This window comes from Leuciscus leuciscus (genome assembly GCF_965113295.1).
Source record: "Leuciscus leuciscus genome assembly, chromosome: 16".
NCBI classification, from domain to species: Eukaryota; Metazoa; Chordata; class Actinopteri; order Cypriniformes; family Leuciscidae; genus Leuciscus; species Leuciscus leuciscus.
Window position 1 is genome coordinate 775,589 of NC_138740.1, and position 12,433 is coordinate 788,021.

The window sequence follows — 12,433 nt, forward strand, 5'->3', positions numbered from 1 at the left end:
CTGTTTTATTTTCCTTATACATGCTCCCGCTGTATACTATTTTTAGCAAGTATAATGTATTATACCACTGCTATGCAGATGATACTCAGTGTTATGTTCCTTTACATCCAAAGGATGACTCTAGTTTGCAGTGTTTATTTGATTGTTTGAGAGATGTTAAACAGTGGATGTCTGCCAACTTCCTTCAGTTAAATGCTTCCAAGACGGAAGTCTTAATCTTTGGCTCATCTACGTTCACAGAGGTTGTTGCCGGTAAATTGGGACCTTTATCTGGCAATTGCCATACACATGTTCGAAATCTGGGTGTTACTTTTGACTCTGCTCTGACTTCTGACAAACAGATCAATGGTGTGGTCAGAAGTTGCTTTTATCAGTTAAAGAATATTGCAAAAATTAAGGCAATTTTATCACCCAGAGACATGGAGTCTGTGATACATGCTTTTATTTCATCAAGATTAGATTATTGTAATGTACTATACTTGGGTGTCTCACAGTCCCTATTGTCACGTCTTCAACTAGTCCAAAATGCTGCTGCTAGATTGTTAACAGGAACAAAGAAAAGAGAACATATTTCGCCAGTATTGTTCTCTCTCCACTGGCTCCCAGTTAAACATCGTATTGAGTTCAAAACACTGTTGTTTGTTTATAAGGGATTGCATGGACTGGCTCCTCCATATATCTCTGATTTCCTTTCATTCCACCATAATGTTTTTAGAAATCTTAGGTCAACCAGTAGTCTACAGCTGACTGTTCCAAGGACACGTTTAAAATTAAAAGGAGATCGTGCCTTCTCAGTGGCGGCTCCACAGCTTTGGAACAATCTGCCATCTTACATAAAGACTGCCCCAACATATACTGATTTTAAATCTTTGCTTAAAACCCACTTATTTACTGCTGCTTATGGTCATAAGTGGGCTTAGTGGTTTCCATTGTCTTGTGCATTGTTTATCTGTGGTTTTATGTTTACTTATTAGGATACTTGTGTACACTTTGTACAGCACTTTGGCCAACAGTTGTTGTTTTTAAATGTGCTCTATAAATAAATATGACTGACTGACTGACTGTTGACTTTGATATTACAAACAAGTTTCATACATCAATCGATCCTGTTAAGTGTGTATTTTTTTTGTGTATACTCACAATAAAAACAAAGTGTTGTGCTTTTTGCCAAATAAAGAAAAATAAACATGATGTGAGTTCTGCTTTCTCTCTGTCAGTGAAGTCCATTCTGAAACGCGTCCGAAAATGAACAATAACTCAGCAAATACTCAGTCAAACAGGCATACAGACACACAGGCATTTCTCTTCTTTTAAATGAAGTAATTTATATAAAAAAAACAAATATTCTCAGTTTATGTAATATGTATTCTAAATCTACATCTAAGAGAGATGTCAGTCGTTCTCATCTCAGCTCATTATTTTTAATTTGACCCCGCCCACGGAGAGCGCGCGCTATTCAAACGCAAATGACTGAGACAATCCACGCAAACTGTGAACGCCCCCATATCAGCTCGAGAAAACACATCAAGTTTATTCAGATCATTGTACTTGTTTACACCGTATCGCAGCGCTGTGAGGAATAATACTATCGTAATAATAATAATGGAAAATGTACCTCAGAAGTGCTGGTATTTTCGCAGCTGAGCTGAGGAATACTGTAGTAAGTTTTTTTTCATTCTCAAGTGAATCGCGTTTCTGTGTGTGAATGAATGAACGGCAGAGATGCGCTGTTTACCACAACTCGCAAAAAGACGGTTTAAATTTGAATCGCATTTCTGTGTGTGAATGAATGATCCGCTTTTAGCAAACTGTATTGCAATACTGAGATGAGTAAAAATCGACTGAAATATGTTGAAATAAAATGTATTTGTATAAGCAACGTATTAAACTGCAAATTAACATTTATATTTCTTATAATAAAAACAAAAGACAACATTTCGTTGACTAGTTTTGGATAGATTATACATTTTTACTGTAAAATATCTGCCACCTCAAATAAGCTTTTGTTTGCCAATTTTTGCTCATATGTTAAATATAGTATGTTTTGTCAAAAATAAAGTCATCAAATAATATGTTATAGTGTTTGTTCCAATGTAGCCTAGGCTATATTCAAAGTAATGAATCCTTAACTTTGAAATATGTATGATAAAATGTATACTTTAGTTTTTACAAAGAAAGATTACACTTGAATTGTTGTTGTAATTGTAACCTTTTTAATAAAAAAAATATATGTACAAGGTAGATGTAAACAAACTATTAAAAGGTAAATATAAGCCTTCTCTTTAAATAATTTTTATTGTGTTTTATTAGTGACAAATTTGGGGAGAGGATACATATTCCAAAACTGAAAATACAGTATGAGAATTAACTGCACAATTACTAGACATGTTTTCCTTGGATATTATACAATTTGCAAGCACAATTTGTGAAAAAAAAATAAAAATTAGATGCTTCCAACTGTGAACCAATTTGGTAGAATATATATATATATATATATATATATATATATATATATATATATATATATATATATATATATTAGGGGTGTTAACGGTTCACAAAATTCACGGTTCGGTTCGATACGATACACTTGTGTCACGGTTCGGTACGGTTCGGTTCGGTACGTTTTCCATAGGCTACAGCAAAAATAAATAAATGGCAGAGAAATTTCCTTGAATTAAATTTTTTTATTATTATTATTTTATTTAATGAAACTAACATCATAAAGAATGATTTTTTTATTTTTTTTTTTATTTTTTTTAAGCAATAATGGAGCTATACTTGACTCTTCTTATGAGCATATAAAACAAAACAGCTCCTTGGACAAAATGAAATGTAATATTGTAGTAGTAGGCTAGTTATAAACAAAGGTTTATTTTAGTTCAGATTAACATTTGAGGGCAGCAATTGTATTCATAATGTCAAAATAAAACAGACGTAATGTTACTTGAAAGCATTATAGCCCACTATTCCTGACAAACTTCCATACCTTGCAGTTAGTGTTACTACAGCAAATCCATTCCACAGTGAATGTTGCTGATCTGTGGACACCGGCCAGTTCATTCATGGCACGATGTTTCTTCCTGGTTTCCACGTCAGCGCTGTTTGATCCGTTAATAACAGAGAAATGTGCATGTTTCTCAATAGATCTCGCAGCGATGTTATTACTTCAGTGGCGAATTCAAAAAGCATTTGAAATTCAAATGCTTTCTTTACTAGTCTGGATCTCTTAGCGCTGTGTGGTGTTGCTTGATCAGGCTCGCGCATAGGGCTCGCGAGTCCCGCTTCACAGGTCAAAACTGATAAACGGTCCACACAAACACAATACGAGTAGCTCAGTTTCGTTCCTTACATTGCATTTGCCAGTTGATGTTGTGGTCGCGCCAGCCTCTATGAGCGCGCTTGCCACCCGCGACCCGCCTTCATTTTAAATAACGAAATTTTGGTCGGCAGAAAAAATGGTCCAACGAACCGTTCGGTACGTAATGCGTACCGAAAACCGAACCGAAAGCCTCGTACCGAACGGTTCGATACGAATACGCGTATCGTTACACCCCTTATATATATATATATATATTGCTCTTGCATTCTTTCTTGTGGCTCAGTGACACACCTGAATGAATGGCTCATTAAGTATGCGGGCCCCATTGTCTTCTCAGGTGCGAACCACTAAATATGCATGATGGTGTTGGATCGTTGACGCCCACTCGCATATTGCCTTTCCAAACAAAAAGTGTCTTACAAAATTTAAATCAATGTATTGTTTTATGTGAATTATTAGGCAGGATGATTTTCACATCATTTTGAAGAAAAAACTCTAGGCGACAACATCTATTAGTCACAAGTCTTATTGCCACATATTTAGTATGTGTTTTGTGGCCTTATTTCAGAAACTTTAGTTTTTAGTTTTTTCAATAACCATGCATAAACATTATTATCTCAAAAATACAAGCATGTACATACATGTTGCTCACATATTATGGTAGCCCTGTTTGTGCTAAATAGAGTGTAATTACACCTTTGCCATTAATATGTTTATAAGCACCTGAAAAAAGCACAAATGTCAGGGCATGTCAGAACATCTCAAGGACCCCAAAAACACCTTAGACCCCAGAGGGTTAATGAACGTCACTGAGCACTGAACCGTCTGGAGTCCCAGGAGCTGTGAAGGATAAGAGGAGGCGTGACGACAGAGGAAGACGAGAGAAGACCAGGCCTGGACATTTACGTTGTGTTTTGTCTATGTATGGTTGGCAGTCGACTATGAAGCACCTGCTGTTTATTTTCGTTTTACTTGTAATATAATTCCACTAGAGCCATGCGTAACCATATTCAGGACATAGTAGGTATGTAGTAGATGAGATAGCCGAAGCAAGCAAATGCCCATCACTTCAACATAGAAAAAGTAACTGTGCTTCAGAATCTGATTTATTTTATTATTATGGGATTTGACAGTTTGATTCATATATTAAGTGCTCAAATGGATCATATATACACAAGTCTTTAGAGTGTTTTTACTTTTAGACTAGTTGATAACAAAACTTGTAGTAAATAGACATCTTTGACGCTCTTCACCGAGGGCTTACACAGATACACACGGGAGCATTTGAAAGCATGCGTCTATCAGTGGATTTGTCTATGTAATTTACTTAAAATGTTTAATTTAATTTACAGACTGAAAAACTTTTTGTGCTGTTTTCTAACAGATTGGATTTTAATAAAGAGAGAAAACCTGCACTTAACCTTTACACAGGCATTTTGTTTTCAGTGAGACAGATATTGTGATGTATCATTATAGAATTGTCTAGCAATATATCGATTATCGCAGAATTGCTGTATCGTGTTATTATCGTGAGCCGTGTTTCGTGTATCGTATCGTGAGGTACCCTGTGATTCCCACCCCTAGCTCCTAATATAGTTTACAGCAGGAGTGCCCAATCCTGCTCCTGTCGATCACTATCCTGCACAGTTCATCTCCAACCCTAATCAATAACATCGATTTTTTTATCCTTAAGAAAATTAATTAAAATAATATTTATTTAAACACATATACACTTTTTTAAAAAAAAAACAGTTTAATAAAAAAAAGAGAAAGCAATTTTGTGTTTATTTTACTCCCCCCTGCTGTACCGAACCGTGACTTCAATACCGAGGTACGTACCGAACCATCATGTTCGTGTACCGTTACACCCCTAATGTTGACACATTTATACAATCTTACCACAGTTTCTCCAGTTTACAGTGAGGATCCTTCAGTCCACCAGAGAGCACCTTCACTCCTCTGTCTCCTAGTTTATTCCATGACAGATTCAGTTCTCTCAGGTGTGAGGGGTTTGATCTCAGAGCTGAAGCCAGAGCAGCACAACCTTTGTTTGTAACACCACATTCCCACAACCTGTAGAGAACAATGACACTCTTCAGTCTCTCAGTTCAGGATCTACAGCTCAGATAATCAGGAACTTCACAATCAGAAACAGAGACTTAATCCATGACATGATTGACAGGTCCAGTCTAAAGCATGAAGTCTTCATAATTTCTCCAACACTGTACCGACACTGTCTTCTGACTTGCACACACCTAGATACATTTTTAGTTGATCCGCTTGCCAACGTACTATTTTTTGAAATGGCACATTTTGGGGAAAATTGTCACAGTTATGTTCTGTTCAATTAATTTTAATGGACTTTTAATTTGTTTATCTTCAGTCACATGTTTCCTTTGTTCTAGTTTCCCGCCACTCATGAGTTACTATGGTTACTAATATGATTAGTCATTCTATTCAGCTGTGTCATTAATTACCCTCCTTTACTTTACTATTTAAGTTGCTGTATTTCTCATTGGTTTGGTTACATTGGTTTGCTCGCTTGCCTTTTGGATTGTTTGTTTGTATGGAATTTTTAAAGCCTTTTTTGAACATGATCTTCTTCTTCCTATGCTTCCTACAACCTAAACATGACAAAAATATTAGTGATGGCGAAGTGAAGCTTTCTGAACCAGCGAAGCTTTCAACACAATTGTATCGAAAAAGGTTCATTACTCGAAGCTTTTCAAATCAGAGCTCAACGAGGACCTCTGCTGGTGCAAGTGAGGGAAAGCGCTGTCGCTTTGGGATGGTTGTTGTTCTTGGAGGTTTCATGGACTGAGAATGATTGGACTGTTGTCTTTCATAAATGCTACACCTTTGCACATATCTGCTGACACACTGATTACCATTTAAACTGATCATTAATGTTGTTCTGTCTTATACTGATAAATAAATTCACTTATTAATTGGCTTTGGTGTGTGATGACTCCCTTATTTTGTTGCGATTCAGAAGAGATCGTAACACTAGTAACTCAAAACAATAAAAGAAGAAACAAAGAACAATAAAACAATAAAGACAACATTTTGTATTGTCGATGTGGATATTTTTCCTGTTTGTAAACAAATAAAACTCATGAATAGAGTATATAAATACAGTTTTATAAAGTAAATAAATACAGGTGCACTGTAGTTGTGCATGTCGCTGTGAAAAGCTAGCGCAGTGAACGGGGCTTGAGAGCGTGTTGTGAGTGAGGGCACGGGTGCAGCCTCCGTGTTGCCAGATCCACATATTATATGTCTTTTGTTTTTTTCCCATTTATTGTGACACTTCACGTCCTCTTCAATTACACGCACAAATGTGGAAGCATGCGCTTTATGTCACTTCATTATAAATAAAGCACAAAAGAAACTACAAGCATGATACAACATCATAGCTGATGTCAATTAGTAAGTCATGAAATTACCAAAAAGTGCCAATAAATTATGCAACTTACTTCATATGTTAGCTGGGAATGATTTACATGCAGGTGTAATATAATATCTGTTTTTAACCTAGCCATTATACCCTGGACATAATTATAATAATAATATTAATAATAATAATAATAAATTCAGTTTTAACCTGAGCATTATAATAACAAATTATAATGCATGTTCTAACTCAACCTGTTAACACTGAACAGAAGAGGGAAACTAAAAGCACCAGCATCAGAACAAAAAGTGCATTTATGGCAGGGATGGGGCATTTCAAAAATAATATTCGATGATCGCTGGGAATTATTCGATTATTATTCGAAAATCGCACTCCTCCCCCACATGCTCACCGGCAAATTTCTCTGTAATGTAGGCCTACTATACGTGTTGTAGCTATTAAAGAAAACGCATTTAGTTTCATATGCATGAAGTAACAGCATGAGTAAGATAGGATGATTAGATGCGCAATATATCGCAAGACATATGGAGTGGGTCAGACATGATTTTGACCACTTCATTAAGTTTTCTTTTGTATAAAGCCTTTCTTTAAAGCGAATTTTGTTTTGTATAAATTGTATCTTAATTTTAAGCGATGTTTCATCAACCAATTGCCTAGATTTAATAAATGAGAAGCAAATATAGCAGACAATAATCAGGACAGGGAGGCGCCGGCGCGATCACTTGCATTGCTCGTGAACTGGAGCTCGTCTCATAAATGGACCGAAACTCAGCGTATAGGCTACTTCACAGGCATGAGAAATATAAACATAGAAAGCTTGAAATTTTAGACAAAACAATTCAAAACGAAAAGAAACAGACTACTCTCTTATGTATGTGCATTTCTCTATATAGGCAGGTTCACTACATTTGGACATTTTTGTGCAATTCTATTTATTAAACGTGTAGAATACTTTCCAAACCGTTACATATAGTATTATAAATGTCGTGTTCAGACGTTCGTGATATAAAAAAATAAACATATTAGAAAAACTTTGAAATTGGAGTGAACACAGAGCAGTTTTTCCGTGAGTGGGAGTAAAACCTGGAGTGGACCCGGAGCAGAGTGATTACAGAATGCTTAGAGTGGAGAGAGGAACGTGCTTTCGCTCCACTCCAGGCTTTATCACATCCCCCTCAGCAGGGTGAATACACCTTGTCTTTCCTTGATTTAAGACCAATTCACACTAAAATTAAGACATTTATTATACTATTTGAGAAATGTACGCCTATTTACGGCCTCAAAATTATGAAAAGTGAACTTAACCCTCTGAGGTCGGCAAACGCGCCCCCGCGGTTTGCTGGATTTTCTTCACATTGTAGTACAATAAACTTAAATTACTCCGTCATTTATGGTTATACAGAAAAAAGAAATATAAAAAAAGAATCTGTGATATTTCTACTTTTGTATGTGTCCACTTACAATCAAATCAAAACATTGTGCTTTTGTAAAATAAAGAAAATAAACAGGGTGTGCGTTCTGCCTCTCCGTCGCGGTGAACTTTTTTTTCTTGAGCACGTCTATAAACTGAAACAAAACTCAGCGAATACTTGTCACACATTTATGAGCCATATACCTTTATACACATTTAAGTGTGTACTTTTAAATGATCGGATTCAAACTGAAAACAAATATTCTCTGTTTAAGTAATTTGTATAAAACCAACAGGATGTCCAGTATCTCAAACGCTTGCTAATTACTTTTAATTCGACCACGCCCACTCGCGCAAAAGAGATTCACATGCAAATCTCCACATGGGACACGAACGCCCTCGTTACCTCAAACACAAAACACCAAAACACTTCACAAGTCTCTGCTTTTCGTCGAGTTTGGAAGACATGTCTGAGCTTACATTGGATTTACATCAGAAGAAGAAGAACGCGATTTGAAGACAAGAAAGATGTAAGGTAAGAAATTCTTACTTATTAGTTTATGGTATTGTTGCATAAACTTCACATTGCAGTTGAACTGTTGCTAGATATATGGTGAATATTATACTATTTAGACCCGTGTTTACTGTTAAATACTGTTTGTGGATATCTGCTCAAACATAGATATGTATAACCATAATGTTTAATATTTTGGAGCGCGATGGCGTTTGAATGTATCATATTTTGGAGCGCGCTGTGGGTTTGAATGTATCATATTTTGGAGCGCGCTGTGAGTTTGAATGTATCATATTTTGGAGCGCGCTGTGCGTTTGAATGTATCATATTTTGGAGCGCGCTGTGCGTTTGAATGTATCATATTTTGGAGCGCGCTGTGAGTTTGAATGTATCATATTTTGGAGCGCGCTGTGCGTTTGAATGTATCATATTTTGGAGCGCGCTGTGCGTTTGAATGTATCATATTTTGGAGCGCGCTGTGCGTTTGAATGTATCATATTTTGGAGCGCGATTGCGTTTGAAAGGAAAAATGCACCAAACATTAGGCTTTATGTTTTTACTATTATCTCATTTCATATCATCATAACGAATGGAAACATTTGAAGTAACATAAGATAATCAATATATTTTTCTCTAGCATTGTTACTGAAATCTTTTGGAAGATTTATAGGCTGCTATAGGTTATTGTAATAATTATTTTATGCAGTACTGCACATAGCTTATGCCTACAAGGCACAACAAACATGGTGTTCATTATATTATATATTGTTGGAAACATTTGTGTGTGTGTGTGTGTGTTCTGTGAATTTTAAAAAGCAATTTTAACCAGAAAAATCTATGTATTCTAAAATGTATTCCCAAAATCGTGCAGGCCTAGTTTCTCTTGATACCAGTATGTTCACTTTTTTTCTTTTCTTTCATGGACCTGCTGACTTCAACATTCACATGAGTCTCTGTACATGAACATGGTAAAGTGAAAATCAAACACCTTGGAAATGAAAGGTATGTACAGTGTTTTTAGGAATGGCACAAAGGTCTCTGTCTTTGGATCATTGTTTTCAATGTGCTCTTTTGTCATTTGTTGTGTATTTTTGGATTATGTTGTGTTGTAAATAAATCCAAACAATCTAAAAGCCATTCTTTTTTAAATCTCCTCATTCTTTGTGCAAGGTTGCTCTGAATGACAGGGCCTGATAGCTCCTAATAGGGCAGAGGGGAGTGTCTTTGTCTTTCTCAGGTGTTGAAGGCTTACATATTCATGAGATGATCACGTCTCTTCGCATAAGGCTTTGTCACACAAAACACGTCTTAGAAATTTTAAATCAATATATTGTCTTATCTGAATGAGCAGTCAGGGTGATTTTCACATAGTTTTGGAGCAAATATTCTAGGCTACGTAAAAGTCTTGTGAAGAAATAATCAGTATGGGTTTCATGGCCTTATTTCAGTGACAATTTTTTGGGGTATTTTCACAAACCACGCATAAATGTCATTATCTCAAAACTACAAACTTGTACATACATGCTGCTGATATATTATTGTAGCAGAGTTTGTGCTAAATACAGTGTAATAAGACGTTAGCCATGACAATGTCACAAGTAACAGAAATAAGCACAAATGTCAGAGCATGTCAGAACACCTCCAGGGCCAGAAAACAGCTCAGACCTCAGAGGGTTAAGACATTAAGGACAGACCGGAACCCTGCAATTGACGGAAATCTGTCGTAGCGACGGAGAACTTTAATCCCTGTATTTATTCATGTTTGATTCAATGACACTCAGTTCAGGATCTACAGCTCAGATAAGCAGGAACTTCACAATCAGAAACAGAGACTTAATCTACGGCAGAGTCAGTGATTAGGATTAGGCCATGGTCTGTCTGAATACTCGATTCTGATTGGCTGGAAGGTGTGTGTTCAAACTGTTTAATGCACAGGTAGTTTAATCACTGCTCTATATTAACTCTTTCCCCAAGAATATTTTATTCTAGCTTCATGCACTCTTTTTTATCAACACTTGAATGTGGGCAAGTTTCATAAAAAAGCAACGGTTTGAGCATAAACTTGAGAAAATCAAGCTTTTGTCAAAGACTACATCCAGATGTAATTCAGAACGATGATCAAACACAGATGGAGTAGATCGAGTCCATCAACACCTCAAAGCTTCACAGTCCTGCAGCTCATCCTGGGTCGACATTTCATTCAGTAACTTTAGGCAGTTTGATTTATATGCTGATTAATGTTGGTGATCGTGTTATTTTACATGTGCATATTACATATGATATAGCTTGTTTCTGCTTCTTGTTCACATGTGTTTTGATCTGTTAAAGCTGTTATTGATGTTTGCAGCACAATATTTTTAGCCTAGAAATCTATACGCACCCTAGCAGCAGCAAAATGTATTTTGCAGCCAGGGTAGTCTAGCAACTCTCCGTTGACTTTCGGAGCTGTAAAACCTAAATTGGGTCAGGCCAATCACATCGTGTATAGAGTAGGCGGGGTGGGCTTAACATAATGACGACAGAGTTGCGACGGTGCCCTGCTACTTGAAAACAAAGAATTGTGCTGCTGCTGGAGTACAGTCTTTCGAATCGGCTTTGGCCGCGACTCTGGAGGACTTGGAGTTAAGCTTTTCTTTGAGAAAAGAGCAAAGAACGTGCCGTTAAGTCATTCTTAAAAAAGGAAGATGTGTTCGTAGTTTTGCCAGCCAGATTCAAAAGTTGAATCTATTGACTAACGTTAGCAAAGGTAAAAAATCCAACAAGGCAATCCAAAACACAAGAAACAAAGAACCAGGCAGATACAGACATCGGAAGTGTGGTGACATAAAACAAGGACTCCGTGACAAACACTGAAACAGACAGGGTATATATTCACAGACACTAACAATGTGATAGAGAACAGCTGAGTGCAATGATCAGTGATGAGTCCAGACAAGGATTGTGGGAAATGCAGTTCATGAAGTAATGGTGACAGTATGGGGAAGAGACCTCTAGTGGACACCCGGGATACACAAACCAGACACTGTGACAGTTAGGCACAATTGAGATGGAAAAGACAGAACGCACAGGAAACCCGTTTGGCAATACGGTGTACATCGGAAACTGATATTAGGGGTAGCTCCTGTAAACACCGGCTATAGAAGGTCGCCATTACTACACTGTGTTTTCCTCAGTAGCTGACGGACGGAAGTAATTAAACCTGTTTTGTAGAACCCGGAAGAATGGTGCGCATAACCCCTATTGAGATGGAAAAGACAGAACGCACAGGAAACCTTCAGACACACATGGATACTTTCATTGGGTCATTTGTGTGGCTCTTACACTTCCATCTACTACTGGTCGCGCGTCTTCACGTGATGCGAATTTGCAGATCAGAGTTCACCAAACTTGAAGTTTGGAATGCAGCGAAATGCGAAACTTTTCTGGTCTGAATGGAATAAATGGAAGTCAATGGAAGGAAAAGTGCAGTGTGACCGGGGCTTTACACTGCTCATCCCAGTATCTGAATCCAGTGCTTCTTTCATGTCTCTTGAATCACAACATGGACTCGTTCTGTCATTCTGCATTGAGTTTCCTGATAATATAATATTTAAACTCAAATCAATATTATGTGTTCAATTATTTACTTATGGGGCAAGTAGATATATAATAAGCAAGATCAAACGGTTCTCATCACCAGTGTTGGGAAGGATACTTTCAAAACGTATTTCGTTACAGAATACAGAATACATGCCCAAAAATGCAATTTGTAACTCATTCTGAGTAACGTAT

General features: G+C 36.9%; 1 protein-coding gene across 1 annotated transcript in view; it reads right to left on the bottom strand.

Moving 5' to 3' along the window:
- LOC309477794 (NACHT, LRR and PYD domains-containing protein 3-like) overlaps positions 1-12,433 on the bottom strand; it is a 105,079-nt gene that overhangs the window by 15,287 nt on the left and 77,359 nt on the right. The window contains exon 7 of the mRNA XM_082141205.1: positions 5,222-5,395. Coding sequence (XP_081997331.1) covers positions 5,222-5,395 — 174 coding nt within the window. The remainder of the gene's footprint in view (positions 1-5,221; positions 5,396-12,433) is intronic.